The sequence below is a fragment of the Nanorana parkeri genome, unplaced genomic scaffold, assembly GCF_000935625.1.
Source record: "Nanorana parkeri isolate BGI_ZX_2015 unplaced genomic scaffold, ASM93562v1 scaffold1451, whole genome shotgun sequence".
Lineage (NCBI taxonomy): Eukaryota > Metazoa > Chordata > Amphibia > Anura > Dicroglossidae > Nanorana > Nanorana parkeri.
Window position 1 is genome coordinate 30,562 of NW_017307719.1, and position 22,952 is coordinate 53,513.

The window sequence follows — 22,952 nt, forward strand, 5'->3', positions numbered from 1 at the left end:
TTTCCTTGCCTCTTTGTCCTCATATACCAACTCTGAGTTATCTTGAACGTGGACTACATGCTCACATCAAATCTTTTTTACTATTATGTGTAAAGTGCATTTCTGTGCTCAGTTTAACACAAGGATAAAATTGGTATATGTGCAGTCAGTTGATATTTGTGCATTGTCATTTGTATACCTTCACCTGTAGCTGATGTTTGCTGCTGCCAGGAGCTTGTATTTAAAGTATTATTAAATTCTCAACCATTTTTTTTTCATAATGAATCCAGTTCAAACAAACCTAGCACTTAGTCATGTTTTACAACAGCTGGCTCCAACTCTCTTTTTGCTTTGCTTCTGTACACTTTCTGTCCAGACAAGATTATAAGGGTCAGCTGTCTTATCTGCTAGCTTGGAGGAAGAAGAAGTGGGAGCAGGGTATGGGCTTGCCTTGCTGTGCCTGTGCGTTCATGGAGACATCCACAGTTTAGTAGCACAAACAAAGGGGTTTCCATAGGACCCTATAAGGGAAAGGAGATGCCCTATAACAGGATGTCAGGGCCATCCTCAGGGGATCAGCTGATTGTGCATGAAGCTAAAATTTTTAAACACCAACAAGCAGAAGCCATGGTACGTGATTTAATCAGCATTTGAAATAGCTTAAAAACCTTTTGACTTTAAGTAACAGTGTTAGTGAGGTTCTGAGCTGTGTGAGGTTTGCTGTGTATGTGTTTTACATGGTACCTAGCCTTTATGTTACTGCTACCAATTGCCTGAATTTGATATGTAGTGCCATGTAAAAGTGACGTGATACGTGTACTTACTTTTGAAAACTAATAAAACAAAATAAATAAAAAAATAGAAAATGCATTGCTGTGTTTAAAGTACGGAGTTTAGCCCACGGACATAGTTAAACTACCACTAAACTCAGGAGTTAAATCTTAAAAATGCATTCAAGTACCTTAACTATTAACAAAAATTTAGCTTATTTGTGCATCACTTATCTGTAAATCCTTAAATCGGCTTTGAATTCATGCTGAAACTGTCCTTCCTTATTGGAGGGTGGCTACGTTTGTTCACCATGTTTCCTTGTGTGGGTGATAAATTAGCTACTGCACCAAGCTCGCTCCCGGGATGGACTACAATCTCATGTTTAGTTAGCTAATTTTTATTGAAGTTATAGTCTATCACAGAAGAGAGCAGTTTATTAGGGACCCCAGATATTTCATGGCCCAAAATAAATGTTGGCATGATGTTTCCATGCACGATAAAGAAAACATGTCCAAAAGTCTGTGAGGGATATCACATAGGCCTAATTTAAATTTTTTTCTGTCCTTGCCCACAATTCCTTTACAAACACTTCATGCTTGCTATAATCACTGTAGCTTGGTAAGGTACTCCAGAGCAAGTATAAACTCGCCCACACTGGTTTTTAAATGTAAATGTTCACTTCAAAAAGTCTATATTCACAAAGCTTAGTGAATAAGTGTTAAATCATCCAATTACATGTAGGCCAAAATCCTTTTTTTTTTCCTCTTACAAATAATTGGGTATTCAAAGTAAACACCGCTTCAGCTTATTTAATAAGATAAGTAGGCATCCACTTTGCAAAGTGAACTGTCTCTATTGCTTTAGTAAATCAACCCCATTGAGAACATAGCTCACTTTGAATACCCAGTTATGTGTGAATTACATTGTTAAATAGAAATTAGCTTTTTACATGATTAGATAAAGGAATATGCACTCAATTTGAGCAAAAATTCTCAACTCCTTTTGTAAATCAATCTCAGAGTCTATCTGGCTACTTCTGTATAAAAACACTGATAAGGTGTATATCTGAAATGGATCTTGACATCAGAGGCAAATTTTACCTAGATTCTTTTTTTTTTTTAGTATTTTACAGTTTCCACATTACAAATTTAACTATGCAAATAGCGTTTTTTATGTATTTTTTTTCTTTTAAAAGGTGAAACCGTAAATCGTATATATTTTTTCTCCAGGATAAACCTTACAATTCCAGACGGCTCCCTGATTGCAGTGGTTGGCCAAGTAGGCTGTGGAAAGTCTTCTTTGCTATCAGCGTTACTGGGAGAGATGGAAAAGAAGGATGGATATGTAGCAGTAAAGGTATGGTAGCATACAGTAGATATAGTCTTTTCATTTCTGTCATCAGCACAAGGGCAAATATTTTCCATTTTTGCTTATCTTTTATTAAACATGAAAACATTGCTATCAATATTTTTGTATTATGAAAAGATAGTCATTCATTATACTTTAAATTTAAAATTGTAATCAAAGTAGAATTCCCGACGGGTTCATTTACAATTCAGTTGCATACTGTATATGTACACTGCTGCAACTGGTACAGTATTTTGCTACTTTTATAATTCAAGCAACCTCAACACACTAAATAGCAAGCTTGTGAAATCACCATTCAAAACCCTAGCTTGCTTTATCACCTACTTGCCTCCAGCCTACTGTTTGGACTGTTTTTGACCATTAAACAGTCACTGGTTAAGTCATCCCTGTACGTTTCCACTCTTGTAAAAATGCCACGCCATTTTCTCCTGAAGCTTTTATTGCTTAAAATGCGATGGATGTCACCATTAAGCAATACAGTTATGCCAAATTAGTTCATACTGATACACACCTAATATTGGGTGTGAAATGAAAAGCAGCAACATCACTACATTATATGCAAAATGCAAAAAAAAATGTCAGTACTATACTAAATGTACAAATGGTAACTGTGCCATGCTTATGTGAGAACACTTACCACCTCATTTATAAGTGGTATTGCAAATTATCTGTGCACTTACTGTGCATGCCTTGTGTGCTGTGTGTGTTGTTAGACTTTGTACTCGGTGTGTGCTCTATGTGCTTTGTATCGTCTGTAATGTTTCTTGTGTTGCATGTGCTCTAATTGTGTGTTCATCTGTTGTGTTTGTTCTCTGGGCATGCAGTGGCTAAAAGAGAGAACGAGATAATAGCAGTTACTTGCTCTTAGACAAAATGTTTAGTTTCAGATTAGAGTGTAGGACAGGTTTTCTTTGTCATTTTCTACCCTGGGTTAATCTGCCTGCATAACTTGGGGTTCAGGTGCAGAGATAGCCAACCAGTTTGAAGAATATTAAAAACTGATGGATAATTCAGATATTAAAAACTGATGGATAATTCAGATCTATATTATCTACATAATATTGAAATTTTGCTTATTTGGTGATTCAGCTTTAAAATTCTTCCTTTATCAGGGTTGTGTTGCCTACGTTCCTCAACAAGCGTGGATTCAGAATACCTCTCTTAAAGAAAACATCCTGTTTGGAAGAGAACGCAAGGAACCATTGTACAAGAAAGTTATAGAAGCATGTGCTCTGCTACCAGATCTAGAGATCTTGCCATCTGGAGACCGAACCGAAATTGGGGAGAAGGTAAAACATTTTTGTTAAATATTTGGCTGCATAAAAATGCGTGCAGCAAATAATGTTTTTTTCTTTATCTCACATCACAGGACGCAGGGAGTTAAATCTTAAATGGATGGGTGGAGTTAAATCTTAAATGGATGGGTTATGCACAGGGCCGGATTAACCTAGGGGCGTTTAGATCACCAGCTCCAGGCCCACCACTGAAAAAATATATGAATGGATCGATGTATCTACATGGGAATGAGCCACAACTCATTCTTCATTCATATGTAAATTATACGGTCAATTTTATATGAAAATTATGATGCGCAATTATAGAAGTTGGCACAGTCCGGGATTCTGGCAGTCTCCTCGCATGAATGCTATTTCACTTAGCTGTTCTTCATCCAGTGCCTGCTTTATCTATGTGGTATCTCTGTTGTAACATGTCAGTGATCAGGGTCTGTCCTATTTGGGGAAGAAGATTGGGTGTACTATTGATGTACAGCAACTGCAATGCATTTGTGGTCTAGTAGAGCAATGCAGGTTGGATCATTATTCATAACCCTTTCACAATCTGACTATGAGCAGACAAAGCAAGTAATCCTGCCTGGGTTTAGTTTTGACAATGTCAGCATTTCTTTAAGGGGTTATGTTGGTCTCCCATCAATTGTGTGAAGTATCTGTCATAACGTGCAAACAATAAAAAGAATATCCTGTGGGAGTGTGAGAAGGGGGAAATCACACCGGCTGCCATCCAGAAGGTGAGATGCACAAGAGGGACGATTGTATGCAGACACAGCAGAATTGCAGAGATGTGGGAGCAGAGGGGATTCTGGTCAGTGAGAATACCTCCATTCAGTGTAAGGCCTCCTAACTAATTTTATTACACAGGATTTTTGCCCCCTTCAACCAATCAGCAGCCACAACAGATGTCACAGAACTCAGCAGAATGTTCCGTGTCACATGATGTTTTCTATATATTATATAGAAAATGTGTTTGCAGTATAATTGGTCGATTCTACAATTGACAAATTTGCAAGCAAAAAACACGATAAGAGAATGTGTAGTTTAATTTTCATCTACCAGTTTGCCTCATTTAGGTAATTTGGGGTTCAGTGAAAAAGCCTGTTTATTCTGTGTGTTTAGGATATCCAACATTTGGTTAATGCACTTTAATGGTAAATAAAATGTTTTCTTTTTATGTATTTCCCTAAAAAGGCCCACCAAAATCCTCAGCCAGCACCATGCCCATGGTGCTCTTAATCTGGCCCAGGTTATGCAGCTACCCTCAGGGGATTGGAGAGTGGCAAATCAAGGCTGTTAGGAGAGTCCTTACTGCAACACCAAGCCTGCATTAGTTTTTCACTAGTGTCCTTAGGTGATGGATTCCTTCTTTCTGCTCTGAGAGAAGTGCATCCTTCTTTTTTTTTTTCTCTGTATTTCCTACTAAAGATTCCTCCATCGAGTTTTATTATAGTAGAAACTGAGGCCAAAACTTTTTTTTTTTGTTTGGAAAGTGTAAGGCCCCTTTCAACCGGTCCCTCTGATCAGGTCTGCCTGTCAGTTTTACAGGCAGACTCAACCGGATGCCCAATGCAAGTCTGTGGGCAGCCGTGTGTCCGTTTTATACCCCGATTACCCCCGCCTCCAGCCAGGTACAGAAAAACAAACAGAACAGTGTTCGTCGTGCCAGATTCGGGGGTAATCTGATGTAAACGGACACCTCTGTTTACATCCGATTCCCCATAGACTGACCTGGGTTCCGGTAAATGCAGTTTTTTCTTCCATCGCAAGATGGAGGAAGAAACTGTATATGCACGGATGTCACAGTGGTGACATCCGCTCTGTACTGCTGTGATCAGGAGAGGATCCGTGCATGGCTCTTCTCCTAATCAGCCCGTGTGAAAAGGGGCCTAAGGGAGGGTTATAGCCCCTGTCAGTTTTTTTTGTTGTTTTAAAATCTGTGTCCCATTGGAGAGATTTCTCTTGCGTCCTCTCTGATGAGCACAACAGGAAATAGAAGCAAATCCCTCCAAAGAGAGGGACATTCCTGGTGGTTAGCAGCACCACCAGAATTAGTGTCCTAATTGGAAGATTACCCATATATTCCTGCTCTGGTGACAACCCACAATTTGTGATTTATCTTTGACTTTAAGTCATAACAGTGACCAGGACAAATAGAGAGGGTGAATCTCTTTAACAGGCACATAGACAACAGTAAAAACCTGACAGCTGTTCTAATCCTTCCCCTCTCTATACAGAATTAAAATATGCCACATGTCGGTGGCAGCGGCCTCTGTAAGCAAGTCCGTTTACATGTGTATAGCCCGATACCCCATGCTGTGTTTACCAGACCCCTCTGCCCCACCCAGAACCGGCATTGCCAGTGTGTTGGCAGAGAGAAGGAAGAGAGACCAGCGAACATCTGTTCACTGATCTCCCTGCTGAATGAACCCAGAAGTGATGATGATTTTGTCACTCCCGGTTTCTCAGCGGTCATTCCCCAGCCATTCAGGTTCTGGGCCTAATGGTGGCCTCCTTTTGAAGTGGTTCCTTATGCACAACATACCATACCAGGGTTCTGCAGAGGGACATTGTTGCAGTGGGACAAGTCCCTACTTTTGCTGAACAGGGAAATTTGTGTAAGTTGGACAACACAGGCCTCTCTTCTTTGGTGGCTTCATTCTCCAGCTCTTCTGACCAGAAGTCCTTCCTACCATTGCACTGGGCGGTCATAACGATGGATGCCAGTCTTCTCAGGTGAGGAGGTGTTCTGGGTTGCAGAGGGGTCAGTGGTTATCTGAGGAATCGGGTCTCCTGATAAATGTTAGAATTTCGAGTGATCCGGTTGTCTCTTCTGCATTGGACCAATCGTCGTTGGGGTCCAGTTGGACAATGCCATGGCTTACATCAATCAAGGAGGAACAAGAAGTGTGGCTGCGTCGAGGGAAGTGCCCAACATCCTTTCCTGCGCAGAAAGGCACGTTCCTGCTCGGTCCACAGTGTACATTCCCAGGGTTGACAACTGGCAAGCCGATTAACTCAGTTGCCAGTCTTTAAATCTGGGTGAGTGATTGCTTCATCCAGAGGTGTTGAATCTGATTTGTCATTGTTGGGGGATTGCAGACAGGGATCTCTTGACGTCTCGTCTCAACAGGAAGGTGGATTGCTTTATAGCCAGATCCAGAGATTTGTTGGTGGATGCGATGGATGCTCTAGTGTCTCCATTGGACCGGTATGCGCTGATCTATGCCTTCGTGCAGGTACAGTTTCTGCCACGTCTACTTAGCAGGATAGAAGCCAAGGGGATTCCAGTCATTCTAGTGGCTCAGCGATAGCCTTGGAGTTCTTGGTACGTAGACGTGGTTCGACCAACATTTGGTGCTTTAGGTTTTGCAAGATGCTCCCTTTAAAGACATGAGGGAATTTCCTTTGCGGACTGTGTGTCTGAAGGTGTTTTTTTTTTGGTGGCAGTCAAAAAGGAGTAGGTTTGTCAAGGGCACCCACTAGTCATAGTAGTGGATGCCCTGTTGACTTTGTGGGATCAGTTCAACCTGATCTATGACACCCCACCCCCCAGCTTCTTCCTCTTCTGCTTTACTGAATGGAGTTTGAAGGCATCCTAGTAAAACTGGAACATGATGGGAGTAAAAAAGGATTGTGTCTGGCTAATGGCTTTTCACAGAAACAATTGCTGAACAAAGCACTGATATCACAAGCTCGACTGTTTATTCCTAAACTCAAAACATGCTGTAAACACAGGCTTCTCCAACTCTTAACATGTTTCACCAAATGGCTTATTCATATGAATGGCAGTAGTTCTAGGGCCATCCGTTATTAACGCTAAACTGATGAGCGGTAAAAGTTTTTAAAGTGTCGCCTATGACCAATTTCGGGTATGGTATTTTTTCGCCGGCGCACGCCGTTTTAAAGCTTGACAGGTTTGGTGTCTATTTACCCGACGTGACCCCAACTTTTATATTTTACCAAAAATTTGGGGTAAAAATTTATGTTTTTTTAACATAGTTAAAACTGTTTTTGTTTTTTCCCCGAAATGTTCGATACTTTTTTCATTGTATAGTAAAAAATAAAAACCTCAGTGGTGATTAAATACCACCAAAAGAAAGCTCCATCTGTCCCAAAAAAATGATCTAAAATTCAGGACAGTGTTGCATGGCTTAATAAACCGCAGCGCTGAATACTGAAAAATAACCTGGCCAGGAAGGGGATGTAAACACCTGGTCTTCAAGTGGTTAATGAGTCTAATGTAAAATAAATAATCTGCGCTTCTGGAAAATGGCTAAGATGAATATATATTAATAATTAAAACCTAAAGCAGCTGTGAAAAAAGGATGGAATCCTTTAAGTGATCAAAAAGGGAATATCAAAGCGCTAAAGGTATAGGTTGTATAGGACTCGGTACAACCAAGTACACAAGTGAGACTATAATAATCAAGTAAAATGAAGGGTTAAGTGATTTGGCCTAAACCCAATAATGACTAAACAAATCAAAAGAAATCCTGCATGAAATATTGAAAAAAAGGGGGAACTGAATAACTCAATTGTGTCAAAGAAACTGGAAAACCAGACCAACGTTGAAACAACAACAAAAATAATCGATATGTGAAGGTCTATTAACTAGTGATGGTAACAAATGTTAATCAAAAGTAATAAATTGTTGCATTAAATCATCAATCAAATTATGTAGAAAAAAACGTGATGACCTATCAAAAGTCTTTAGCCAATATGTACCAATATGCAGGTGATGCACAAAAAGCACCCTTACAATAAAAAAATCAAATCACCGGAGCACAGTGTTCAGTGGAAGGTAATTTAAAAAGCCATAGGAAACGTATACAGGAAAAAAAATTTGATGGTGTATTTCAGTGGTAGTCCGACAACCCCTCTTAGATGGGTACTCACCAAATGGAGTTAGTAGAAGGCTTTTGATTAGTGGCACTTAGGCTTACGGTCACGCTTTATTTTGGACCCGGTTGTTTCTGCTCTGAGACCCAGCAGGGTGAGTGTTTTGTCTTCTCCCTTGCAGCGCTGACTGTGTCCCAGAAGCGCAATGATGGATTTTCTCAGATATGGTGTCGGCGAAACTTCTCGCCGTGGTCACACGATATTTTAGGAATAAAAGAAGGAGAAAGCCCTCATGGTGTAGTAATTAAAAGTGTACAAATTTATTAAAAATAGTAACTTACACAGGCAGTATAAAAAGTCCGGCCGCCACAGGCAGCTCAGGAACAGTTTAAAAAAAGAATCTACCCTCTTTGACGCGTTTCGTCATGTGACTTTTTCAACTGCCTGTGTAAGTTACTATTTTTAATAAATGTGTACACTTTTAATTACTACACCATGAGCGCTTTCTCCCTCTTTTATTCCTAAAATATCGTGGGACCACGGCGAGAAGTTTCGCCAACACCATATCTGAGAAAATCCATCATTGCGCTTCTGGGACACAGTCAGCGCTGCAAGGGAGAAGACAAAACACTCACCCTGCTGGGTCTCAGAGCAGAAACAACCGGGTCCAAAATAAAGCGTGACCGTAAGCCTAAGTGCCACTAATCAAAAGCCTTTCTACTAACTCCATTTGGTGAGTACCCATCTAAGAAGGGTTGTCGGACTACCACTGAAATACACCATCAACATTTTTTTCCTGTATACATTTCCTATGACTTTTTAACCCCTTCATGACTTTTTTCATTTTTTGCACCCATGTTATATTCCACATTTTAAGGTGCTTTTTGTGGATCGCCTGCATATTGGTACATATTGGCTATAGACTTTTGATAGGTCATCACGTTTTTTTCTACATAATTTAATTGATGATTTAATGCAACAATGTATTAATTTTACTTGATTATTATAGTCTCACTTGTATACTTGGTTGTACCAAGTCCTATACAACCTATACCTTTAGCGCTTTGATATTCCCTTTTTAATGAGTCTTAATGTATTTATGGTTTATTAATGGTTATGGGATTGTTTTTTTTCTTACAAATTCAATACTGCAGTGTAACAGTCAGCTTCAACATGCTGATAACTTCAAAAAGCATGCTTTGAAACAAAAGCAGAGATATAACATGGTGAGTTATCATTGAATGCAATCCTCTAATAAGTTGGGCATAAGTTACATTTCATGCTGACCTTATTTCTGTTAACATCCTTGGTGGTACTGAAAGCAAAAGTGCTAATTAATGATTTTGATGGTTGCAATACCAGGTGGACCTCCACCTAAAGAGATACTATCACTTTACCCATGCAAAGAAAGGTGACAGTGTCGAGGAAAATGCCGTTTGAAGGCCTATGTTTTTCAGCATTTTCAGTTTTTAACTGTAAAATTAATTGTGTTTTTCCTTGGCTAGGGGGTGAACTTATCAGGAGGTCAGAAGCAAAGAGTGAGCTTGGCCCGTGCTGTTTTTTGCAATGCTGATGTCTACTTGCTGGATGACCCACTATCTGCTGTAGATGCCCATGTTGGGAAGCACATCTTTGACAAAGTCATTGGGCCTAAAGGCCTACTTAAAGATAAGGTGAGTACTGTATAAAATATAAATCAAAATGTAACTGGGTGCTCTTATGTAGTGGAAAGAGGAATTGCTGTTTATCCCTGTTCAAGCTTACAAAGCTAGAGCGATTACAGTAGGGAAAAGCTGTAGGAGTAAGATGTGCAATGATTATAGAGGCTTTACCACATAAACATGTATAGGGAGTTTTGATTTTTACTGACTTTTACCTCACAATGTTAAAAAAAAAAAATGGATTGCACCTGTTATGCGTAAGTTTAATAGTAAAAATCACACCTAAATCGATATTAATTCTAGACTGGTCCACTATAAGATGTGGAAGAGTCAAAAGGAGTAAAAACGTGTTAAACTTTGTAAGTCTACATTCTAACAGTTTATTAGCTGAATTTCAGGCACTTTTGTTTTTACCTGGAAGATAAGGACATTTGTGCATTACTTTACAAAATAATGGAAGCAACTCAGGTCACTGGAAGTTTGTACAGTACTTCTTCCTTATATTTGTTGGAATTTTAATTGCACTTGTTTACTGTAACTACATAGTGTTGAATTATTTCTGTAGACTCGTATACTTGTAACTCATGGAGTGAGTTACCTGCCACAAGTGGACTCTATTATTGTGATGGTGGATGGAAAAATAACTGAAATTGGTTCCTACCAGGAGCTTTTGGAACAGGATGGTGCTTTTGCAGAATTCTTGCGTACATATGCCAGTGCTGAGCAGAACAATGCACAAGGTGATGTAGAAACATAGAAAATGTCATATGCTGTGACTAACGTTTATAGATATACATGTACTGCGCTTTAAAAAAAAAAAAAAAAGGACTTGTGTACATGCACATAAGTGAGAACTCAAAATTATACCAATAACATCAAACAATGCACCATTATTACTGTCAAATATATATTATGTGTACTGATCCTGTTGTGTCCAAAATTATATATGTTTTAAATATAAGTTATAAAAACAATGACTAAAAACGGTCTTCTGTGTTTACAAATCACCGTGCCAATCCACACCACCATGCTCATAATTCAAGAAACCGCACTCAGATGTATAGGGCTACCCTGTTTAGGATAAGCCTTGTGCGCTTTGAGTGTATTTCACTCCGATAATATGTCTCCTCCACTCCCCTTGTATCCTCCAGATTAATAGGCAACTTCAATCCTTCTGTTTCCAAATCAGATTTATAGGGATACCATATACAGGATAAGCCACATGTGCTATGGTGTATATCACTCTAAACATATATCTTCTCCAATCCTCCTGTATCCTCTGCATTATTCGGCAACTCCAATCCTTCGGCTTTCAAATCTAATCCCAGATACACTTAAAGGAAAAAATTAGTACCTCGCATTGTGTAATATTTTTCGTAAACTTTATAAAAAAAGATTAAAATCGTACCTGCAAACAACCGCGGTAAATTCACTTTTTCTTTGTAACCCTAAAATGCCAGCAGCGTCCATGCAACAGGAAACATGTATACCCCGCCCTCTGCCGCGTCTCGTCACATGACTTCTTTCAAGGGTCACCGTTCTTACTGAAGTTTCCTGTGTCTCATTATTTATAGTTCTGACATTACTGCGCTTCAGAATGCCCCATCTCTCAGTGACCACTAGGTGTCAGCACCACAATTGTGAGCTTACAATGTCATGCTATCAGTGGCAACTAGATGTCATCATATCTAATTACCCCGATACCTTACAAGTACTATTAACAAGCACATATTAAAAAAACAAATTACAACAAAATTAATTTAAAATAGCTATAAATACACAAGGTAGGATCTATGCTAAGGGAGTCCCACATATTATATTAAAACAATTCCATAATGGAGGATGCATTATATTTTTAAAAATCACCATTATAAGGAATATACATAAATTATCAATAAATTACCACTCTAAAAAAAGCTAAATACATCAATATTTAAGGGGAATTGTATAAATAATTTTTCTAAAATCCCATAAAACATTCAAATTTATAAAATTATCTTAATCATTGGTGAGGAAACCGTTCAAGTCTGTCAGTGTTTAAACCCTTTGGTTGCATCGTCTCTAATAGGAATATCCACTTAGTTTCTTTCTGCAAAATATATCTTTTTAGGTTACATCCTCTCCAATGCCTGGTGGCTCAGACCCATAGAACTTCAATCCCTTTGGGTTACATCCATGATACAACATGAAATTTTATATCAGCTGTGCTTATCAAAGCCATTTCTGATATGCTCCTGGATTCTTACTTTTAATTGTCTTGTGGCCCTTCACACATATTGTTGCCCACAGGGGCACACTATTAACCTCTCTGGCGGTATTCCCGAGTGTAGCTCGGGGTTACTTTTCCATACCATAAGCGGTAACCCGGAGCTACACTCAGGAATGCCGCATAGCATTTACTTACCTTGTGCCTCGAGCCGCGCTGTGTTCTCTGGCCGATGCCGGCATCCGTCTTCCAAGCTCCGCCCCGTGCGAGCATACGTGCGTCATGTTACAGGACACACATTTTTTTAATTTCAAAATCTCTATCATTGTAATTGGAGAATATCACACCGGTACTATCTGCTAAAGAGTAGCACGCCACAAGGAACAGAGTGTTAAGTGTACATTGTGGTGCACTATAGCACAGGTGCATTTTTTTTACTGTTCACTATGTGCGTATGAGCGCCATTCAGAATAAATGGAAGCATACACATGTATTTGTGTGATAAGGCGCAAGTGTGATCCCAACTTTAGTATTCTATGTATTTTATTTTCGTTTTGCATGAAGAATTATTTGATCTACAGAGACCACACTGAGCAATGAAACTGCAATGTTCCTAACTATGCATATCTTTATACCACATGCTGCCATATATGCAGAGCATACAGAAGTGGAAGAGGAAGAAGGTTTGTCTTGGAGCATGCTAGTGTCTGTTTTGTGCATGTGTAATAAATTCTGCAAACTCCGTGACTGGAGGAGGGGCTGGTTACATGACTTTAACCCCTTCGTGACGGGAGACGTACACTGTACGTCCCGCCACAAAGTGCCTATATGACTGGCCACGTACACAGTACGTGACTAGTTACTTAAGGCTCTGTAAAGCTGGTAACCGCTTATTCTCAGCGTTTACCAGTAATTAATGAATGCCTCCTCAGTGTTGAGGCATTCATTAATGAAATAGTTAAGCTTTTGTAAAAGAATGAAGCCGTTGCCTACAAATACGGGATCGCTAAATAGCGATCCCCTATTTTACAGCTGAAGATAACAGAGAGGTAGCAGAGTGAGTCACCTCTCTGCTATTCGTTTTGACAGCTTGATAGACGCCTGACGTTTGATACATTTCAAGCACAGGAATATTACAATGTATCAGTTCGTGAAATGTATCACTTCTGTTCGTCTGAGCAGGATCAAAGACCTTTAGAGAGATCTGATTCTGGAATGCTGTCAGGATCAGTCTCTAAGGTTATTCGCTGTTCCTATGTTTGGAGCAGCCTAATAATAACCAAAAATTTAAGTTAATTTATCATAGTGACTGCTTGATATAAACTGACACACAAAAAAAAGTTTTTTGTTTTTTTTACAAAGTGTAAAAAAAATAAAAAAACGTTTTCTTTACGGTTTTTTTTCCTCATTTTGTTTACATTTTATTCGAACCAAGTGAGGCGTTAGGTACACGTTTGATATAATTAATTATATAGCCCTATCTGTCCTCTAAAAAACAATATATAATATGTGTGGGTACATTTAGTAAGAAAGTATATTACTGCAGTGGAAGAATCACACAGCAAAATTTTAAAAGTGTGCCAGTCATTTATGAACAGAAACTGAAAACTAGCTCAGTCATGAAGAGGTTAAAGAGTTGCAAGTCCAGGATCTCCTCCCAGCTCTTTTTTTTTTGTTTTTGTTCAATGTTCATTAAAAAAACACCCCTCTCTCCCCACTCATTTTCTTATATTTTGGTTGGACTGTTGCCACAGTTTGCATGGTTTTCATTAAGATCATAATGCTATGCTATGCTATAATTGAGCATGGTGTTTAATCTTCCTGTAGGTGGCACTATACCCACAGGTTTTGAAAAAATATTTTACTTCCATTGCTGCAGAAGAAAATTAAATTGTTAACCCATTACTTGTTTCCTAAAAAAATATTTTTGTAGAACCTTGAAATGTACAATTTTTTTAAATTTTGCTAACTGTGACAAACTAGGGAGGCAGAGAGAACAAAATGAAGTGGGAAAGAGCTGCCTCTGTGGCTGGTGTAAACTAGCCCACAAAGCCATCTCAAAAAGGAGTTGTGTTCCTGTGACCACGGTAGCTAATATTATTTAGGCCTTAAAGGTCCATGGTATCATAGCCAATCTCCCTGGATTTGGCTGCTAGTTGAAAATGGACACCACAGTGAACAGAAATATAATCATACAGTGGAGAAAGAACCAAGGAAAATTAAATTAAATCGTTCTTGGTTGACTTCCTAAATCAAGATGCAACTGTATCAAGTCTCACCATCTGTCTGTCGGAATAGAACTGGCCTCCATGGTAGAAGACCCAACTTCTGAAAGACACAAAAAAACTGCAAAGTAAACTCTCTCTAATGTGAAACATTGAGAAGGCTTCATAATGTTACCGGGTACTTAACTAATTTTGGCAGCAGGTGTCTAAAATTTGTATAGGACACTATAAAATCATCAGATTATGAAAGCCTATTGAACACAGTGCTAATTGTTTGAAAGCTCTGTGCCAAATGCAAGTCATTGGTCCCTCAGCAAGGACCCAAACATACATCTGAGAGAACCCAAGGGCGTTTGGTTAAAAAGCAAGCAAGTGGCCTGCAATGAGTCTTTTATGTGAATCAAGAGAAACATTTATATAAACAGCTAAAACTCACAGTTGGGAGAAGAACCCCATCAACGCTTAGACAACTGGAGCAGTTTGTTCAAGAAGAGTAGGAAAAATGACCAGTTACGAAGTGCAAGTACTCTCTTACAGTTACAGAAAGCATTTGAATTGAAGTTATGGTCTCAAAAGTATGTGCTACAAAATTTTAGGTTATGGGTAACAGTTATGCCTCTACCATTTTAATTTGTTTTATTATTTACAAAAAGGTTAAATCATAAAGCAAAAAGTATCTGCGCTATAGACTAGCATGAAGAATGGAATCAGTTGAAATTCATTTTAAAGCAAATTGGAATTCTTTGGGAAGAATTACCAGTACTTATAGCTGTAACTGTATAAACATATTACATTTACAGCTTGTCAAGCTTTCCTTTAATGCAATGGTGCTTTGTATTTTTTCCTGCAATCAAAAGCTGATAGTGGTGAATGCTAAAGTATGTTAGTAATGCCTGGGTTGCATCATGGCTAGTTATTTTTAAGGTAAACAAGAATGCTCAGAGTACTACATAATAGCCATTTCAGTTACATCTGCTCTGCTGATAAAAGTAAATATAAAAATAAATGCAATTTAGTGTTGAATAAGGTGGATTGTCATAAGGCTGGATTCACACCTAGGCGACAGTGTCCTTATTTCTATGCGCGATTTTTGCGTGCTTTTGCTTGTTTTATGCACATCAAGTCCCATGTTTTTGCAAGCAGATTGTGGTACATTGATGTAAATGGGCAAACGTGTGTAAAACACATGCAAAACGCGGCAAACACGCGTTTTTGAGCTTTTTCATTGACGTTTATGGGGCAAAGAGCTCAATCTGTCAAAAAGAAGCTCATGTATTTTTCCCAACGACAGGTGTTTTGCTACAAGCGTCAAAGCGGTCAGATGTGAACATGGCCATAGTAATGGATGGGATGTTTTTTTAATCTTTTTTAGGCCAGAAAATGCTAGGTGTGAACGGAGCTGAACGCTGAGTTTTCCACAACAAATATTATTTGGTTGCAGTTAGGATTTACATTGAATTATATGTTTGTCTTCCCCATTCCCCATAGAAGTGCCGAGCCCTACAGAAGAAAAACATATGGAAAATGGAATGTTGATGAATGAAAAAAGTGAGAAGTTTCTACAGCGGTACGTGAATATATTATCTATGAACCTACAAATGTAGTAATATTTTTTATAGAGTCTATTTGATGCAAATGCACTGAAGACTTTTAAAGAAAGAAGAGAGCAAAAGTGGGTTTGTGTCAGATTTTTTTGTTTCATTTTTCCAGAGATTAAAAGTGAACCTGCCCCCAGGCTGTGCTGATTATAATAACATATTCTGAACAATCACTACAAATATTTTTAAACCAAACCTTGGAATTACAGGAATTACTGTGTGTATGCATGTGTATATGTATGTGTATGTATGTATGTATGTGTGTATATATATATATATATAATGCTGTAAAGCTGGTAACGAATTGATGAGTGCGTTTGCCATTTGTTTTGCACTGTGTGTTCAGACACCTTTCTATTGGAACCAGCATTATCTTTTTCAGCAACTTGAGCTACAGTAGCTCTTCTACTGGAGCAGACTACACAGGCTTGCCTTTGCTCCCCACATGCATCAAATGAGCTTTGGCCACCCATGACCTTGCCTACCGGTTTACCTTCCTTGGACCACTTTTGTTACATTCTGACCACTACGGAAGGGGAACATCCCACAAGAGATTTGGAGTAGCCCAATATATCCCACCCACTTCCTGGTGCTATTGTATCGAGTTAATCTTATTCACTTCACCTCAGTGGTCATAATGTTATGGTTGATCGGTATATATATTCATAATAGCACATTATGACAGTCTTGCCTTCCACAGCTATCTCCTCCAGTGCTGCGATGCCTGTGCTCTCCTTCCTCACTGCCGCTTTCATGCCTTTTTCTGAGTGTCGAGTCTTCAGCCACTTGATTGACCTACACAGTCTCTTCAGTCATAGAAAGCCTGCCTGTCAGCACTTTTTAAAGAATAGACTTAGCTTCTACTTTAAAAATAAACTATGATTGTACACAATGGGGAACAAGACAGTTTTGATTGCAAATGTATAAATAGACATCTAGATGCTTTACTTTGTGATGCATTGTGTATTTTTACATGCATTTTTGAAATGCATACCTCCAGATATATGCATTTATAGTGATGCTGTGGGTTGTCATAAGGATTTTTAAACCTTTATTTCAAATGTATGCAGACTTTGGATCAGGAACTCATAAACTATATAGAGGTTGGAATAAATCGCTCAATATCACTATTTGCTGATGAGACAAAGCTATGTAGAGCAATAACTACTCAAGACCTGGAATCACTGCAGGAAAAACCTGCATAGAATTGAGGAGTGGGCTGCAACATGGCATATGTGAATCAGTATTGAAAAAAGTAAAGTTATGCAATTGGATGTACTTGCATGCAAAATACTCTTTAGGAGACACTCCTAAAGTTGGAAATAAAGGAAGATCTGGGGGTCTTTTTAGACCACAGGCTTAAGAATAACATGCAGTGCCAAGATGCAGCTAGCAAAGGGAGCAGAATACTATCTTGCATTTAAAGGGATTTTTGCAAGAGATAAAAACATAACTCTACCACTTTATAAAACACTGGTTTGGCCACATCTTGAGCACACTGTTCAGTTTTGGCGATCCATATTCATGAGGGCTGTCTTTAAGCTAAGAAAGTTCAGAGAAGGGCAACAACATTAATAAGGGAGATGAAGGGCGTGAGTTATTCTTGTTACTTTTTCATCTTAGAGAAGTGATTCCTAAGAGGGCATATGATTGCAGTTTACAAACTCATCAATGAGGACTGCAGTATAGAAAATACAAGGTTTAAACTAAGAAATCTGAAGCTGACACATGGATGAGATGTTCTTTAATCTCAGACTGTGTAAAGCACACATGTCAAACACAAAGCCCTCACACTTCTCTTGCAGCTGTGCCCCCCCCCTAGTCTCTGCCCTTACCATGTCTCAGCAATCAGTGTTCTGCCCTTTGGAAATACTGACCAGGGATGCACCGGTGTCTGTGCCGATACTGGGCATTTTCATGAGTACTCGGCCACCTGATAGTCTGCACTATTACACTAATTGCCATTATTTTTCTTAGACTTCTACATTTACAGCTAGTTAAGTTATTACTAAAATCAGTAATAAGTCAATGCAGAGGCAATTATTTAATATGATAAAGACTAGATACATTTATATAGTCTTACAGATGCAATTGGCCCGTTGATGGCAACCATAATACTGATGCTGCCCACAATAATATTGAGTTTGACACCCCTGGTGTAAGGGCTTGTTCACACAAGTTATAGTGCGTTCCAGCGCAGTTAGCTTGCTGTTATGCACTGTATCTCATCCCAACTGGCTTCCTGCGTTCAGGGGCGGGAGGGGGCGTGGTGGTGCATTGAAGTCAATGGCCTGCAGTGCGATAACCCACACCAGATAATGTGGCACATGGATGCCTGCTTTCCAGTCTAGTGCATGCAGCATTTTTTCCAAGTCCCACTGGACTGGAACGCATGCATTGAAGTGCCACAAGTTCTGGTGCAGGCGATTGCACTGTGGGGGGTGTGGCTGCAGGGCCATTGATTTCAATGCACGGCTATACTTCTGAAGGCAGGAAGCCAGCCAGGATGTGATACAGTGCGTTTAAGCCGCTAACCATGCTTGAATGCACTAACTCGTGTGAACAAGCCCTAAGGGTTTGTTTTTTTTGTAACTGCCAGAGCAGTAAAAATGTGGAAATCACTTCCGCAGTTGTATCAGCTGAAAAAAAAAAGACGAGTTGCTCAGTTAACAGGATACACAGCGATATGGGAGTTGTTAACGTGTACACACACGTTAACAAGACCTGTGTCTTTATTCAACCTTACCAATTATGTAACTTGAATAAGGCCCCTCTTCTGTTTTGGGGATCTTAAGATATAACATTCATTCAGTTCCTTTTTTTTTTTTTTTTACTAGCCCAAATAATAGCCATTTGACAACAGAATTCCAGAAATAAATAGTACATTTTGTTTCCGAACAGACAGTTGAGTGTATCATCTGAAACAAAGTCTACACAGCAGAACAGCACTGCTGACATCCAGAAATCAGGAACTGAGAAAGAGGTCTGGAAACTGACTGAAGCTGACAAGGCCAAAACTGGCAGGGTGAGGTTCTGCTTGGTTTTTGCTTCCAGATAAGATAAATTGTTTGATTACCTTTTTTACTACATTGTTAGAAAAGATTTGATATGAACAATTATTTGCAAAAATCCTTAGAAAACAATCAACTTTTATCTAGCAGTCCTAAAAATGGGTAGTTTCTGGTTGATATTGTGGTTTATTTCACCTAATACATTGCTCATTCCCCTAATCAGGACCTTTGCATATTTTGCCGCCCACAGCATGTCACATGTAGCAAAAACCTACTAGGAACACAGAATAAGTCTACAATTACAGCCCTGTGATGTTCGTGTGAACATCGCATAAAACATTGCTAGATCTACAAGTACCAGTGTGTGTCTAGTGCTGAACAAATCCTGCTCTGCTTTGTATATTGTTATAGCAGGTCCATAGCATGTCATACAAATCAATAGTTTTCTTTTGTTACACACATCACCTTAGCAACCAATAATTAATAACACTGGAAAAAAGAAGGCACCCATAAACATCTGATCTTAAACTAAAGCAACTTGCTTCTTTCTATTACAGGTTAAAATGGCAGTGTTCTGGGAATACATGAAAGCCATAGGTCTCCTTCTATCTTTCCTGAGCGTAATTCTGTTTTTCTGCAATCATGTTTCTTCCTTGGCTTCCAACTACTGGCTCAGTTTATGGACCGATGATGAAGTAGTCAATGGCACCCAGCAGAACACGAAAATGAGACTTAGCGTTTATGGAGCGTTAGGAATGTCACAAGGTTGGCGCTAACTGTTTATCTTGTCATTGTTTTGAATCTGTTGTATATGTGTGTTTTGTCTGTTGCATCATACTAACTTCTCTCTTAAAACTGAAAACCTTCATGATCGCGCTGCTGGCATTACTTGGTAAAGCATTTATTACATGTTAATGTATAATGGAATATGCAAAAGCCTTATAGTAGAAACCAGCAAAAGCAGGAAATGTGGCAGAGACTTACTGGTCTTACTGACCATTGTATTTCAAGGACGTAAGCAAGTGGTTTCGCCACAATAATTATAAAGATGGAGGATTCTGCCATTCAGGGTCTTCGGCATCAAACAGCCACTTATGAATTTTGTAGGGCTGCAACTAATGATTATTTTCGTAATTGATTATTTGGCCGATTCATTTTTTTTGATCGGATAAAAAAAAATTAAATAAATACCATCCTTAATTTAAAATAAAATACACAAATGCAGTGTTACAAACATTTAGTTTAATTCAGAATAAAACTGCATGCACAATTTTTCTTGCAATCGCACTGCACTCAAAAGCACAGCATTGCGGCACCGTGCGTTCCAGTGCGGAAATATGAGCTCCGTTTTTGAAAGATTGAGTTTTAAGAAGTGTTGTTATATCTAGACCCATATGTCAGTAAATTAGTGATGGAAAAGGAAACTGAAGTTTAAGTTGTGAAATGGAGAGATATATTTGAGTGTCGTGGACCTAGAGATGGTATTGGAAGCAATGCAAGGTTATCATCTGACCAAGGGAGGAGGTGTAGATAGGCAAGCATAGGGGTCCAAGGACAGAGCCTTGGAAGACCCCTACAGAAAGAGGAGAGGGTGAGTTAAATTTGTAGGCGAAACTAAAGGAGTGCTTAGGTAGGAGTAGAACCATGAGAGAAAGCAGTATCTTGGAGGCCAAGCTAGTGGAGTTTTTTGAGGAGCAGAGGGTGGTCAGCTATATCAAAAGCAACAGAAAGGTCTAAAAGCAAGAGTAAGGAGTAGTGGACATTGTTTTTAGCAGTTAGGAAGTTATTAGTGAGCATTAAGACGGCAGTTTCAGCAGTGTTGGGGGTGAAAGCCGGACTGTAGAGGGTCGATGGCGTTGTCATCACTGAGGTGGCAGCTCAGGCAGTTGTAGATTAGGCATTCTAAGAGTTTGGAGGTAAATGGGAGTAAGGGGATTGATCTGAGATTAACCCCTTCATGACTGAGCTTTTTCGTTTCTGTTCGTTAATGACAGACACACTTTTTACAAGGGGGGCAGCAAAGCTAGTTTGCAGGGTGTTCTATCAAAGTTTGTGACTAGGTTGGAATGTGTGACCGGTCATGTGTCACACATTTTAACCTAATCACGCCCAGTTTTTCGGCGGTGGAATATATGACCGCCAAAAGGTGAAGAATTCCAACTCTTTCTCAGCTATACCAGGGCAGATTGCCATCGCAGAGCGTATGTGCAGGAGATCCGATCTGCCCTGGAACCACTGATCGTTCCTGAAATGTCACTTCTATCTGACTTTGTGGAATGCGAGATCGCACTCACAAAGTCGGATAGAAGTGACATTTCAGGACCGATCAGCTGTAACAGGGCAGATCGGTTCTCCTGCACATGCGATCTGCGATGCCGATCTGCCCTGGAACAGCTGAGAAAGCGTTGGAATGCTTGACCTATTGCCGGTCACACATTCCACCACCGAAAAATTACGTTAAAATGTGTGACCAACGTGACCGGTCACAAACTTTGATAGAACAAGGGCATACTATAAATCCACATGCCTTCTGTTTCCCCCATGAACTAATAAATAATATGATTATCTATATCCCCTTCTACTGCTATATATTACTATGTGAAGACTGATAAAGGTGCTGATCTGTTCATTTCTTCTTTCTGCACATTCCAGGCATTGCAGTTTTTGGATATTCCACAACAGTGTCTCTAGGGGGCGTCCTTGCTTCTCGGTACCTACATATGGATTTGCTTCATAATGTTCTGAGATTCCCTATGAGATTTTTTGAGAAGACTCCAAGTGGAAATCTTGTAAATCGTTTCTCCAAAGAGATGGACACTATTGATTCTACGATTCCCCAGATTATTAAGATGTTCATGGGTTCCCTGTTTAATGTAATGGGGGCATGCATTATAATTCTGATTGCAACACCGATAGTAGCTGTAATTATTCCACCCCTGGGGCTGCTCTACTTTTTTGTTCAGGTGGGTATTTTTCAGCTGCTAATGACACACGCATTAGTTTAGAGATCTAATAAAGACTTGCAATAGTTCTTGCAACACATATTGTTCCTGCCTTTTTAAGGCAATTTTTCTACAAATACAGGCAGTCCCCGGGTTATGGACGTCTGACTTACAGACAATCCGTACTTAAAAACGGGGTCCAGAGTTCTCCTAAATGTATCGGCAGCTGCCGGTACATTAAGGAGAACTGTGGCTGCAGCGGCCTGTGTCCTTTCAAATCCCCGCTGCTCTCCGGCCTGTGTTGGCGGAGGCAGCGGGGACACCGCTGCATACCGCTGATGCCCCACGTACCTCCGCAGATGTGCCGGCTTCCTCTTCAGCAGTTCCGTGGGCTTCCCCGGTCCGGACGATCTTCCGGTCTCCTGGTCCGGGCGCGGCTCCTCTGCCCCGCCCCCCTGCCTACTCTTCATTGCAGGCTGGGAGCCATACCCAGCCTGCTATTGGATATTGTAAAATGCAATAGCCAATAGCAAGCTGGCTATTGCACCCGCCCACTGTCTGCTGTCAATCAGCATGGGGGGACCTGATGCTGATTGGCAGTGGGCAGATGCAATAGCCAGCCTGCTATTGGCTATTGCATTTTGAAATATCCATTAGCAGGCTGGCTATGGCTCCCAGCATTAAAATACAAAAAAAGTTTAAAAAAAATTAAAAAGACAAAAAAATGTAAACAAAGTAAAGAAAAAGTTAAATAAATTAAAAAGGCAAACAATAAAAAAAATTAAGTTTATAAAATTAAAAATAGAAAAAAACCTTTTTTGCTGTGTCATTTTAAATAAAAAATGTTTTAAATTATATTATCTTCTGAACAACAGGAACAGACAGCAAAAGGACCGTGACCCTTCCCTATGCTATCCAAAACTAAAAAACATTTTTTTGGCTGGAGTTGCACTAAAAAAATTTACCTGTTCCGACTTACATACAAATTCACCTTAAATACAAACCTAAAGTCCCTATCTTGTATGTAACCCGGGGACTGCCTGTATATGCTTACCACAAT

General features: G+C 39.4%; 1 protein-coding gene across 1 annotated transcript in view; it reads left to right on the forward strand.

Moving 5' to 3' along the window:
* The window catches only part of LOC108798331 (multidrug resistance-associated protein 1-like), a 112,632-nt gene that overhangs the window by 30,448 nt on the left and 59,232 nt on the right, over window positions 1–22,952 (forward strand). The window contains exons 5-12 of the mRNA XM_018570070.1: window positions 1,980–2,106; window positions 3,231–3,407; window positions 9,755–9,922; window positions 10,476–10,650; window positions 15,830–15,908; window positions 18,841–18,964; window positions 19,508–19,715; window positions 21,603–21,913. Coding sequence (XP_018425572.1) covers window positions 1,980–2,106; window positions 3,231–3,407; window positions 9,755–9,922; window positions 10,476–10,650; window positions 15,830–15,908; window positions 18,841–18,964; window positions 19,508–19,715; window positions 21,603–21,913 — 1,369 coding nt within the window. The remainder of the gene's footprint in view (window positions 1–1,979; window positions 2,107–3,230; window positions 3,408–9,754; window positions 9,923–10,475; window positions 10,651–15,829; window positions 15,909–18,840; window positions 18,965–19,507; window positions 19,716–21,602; window positions 21,914–22,952) is intronic.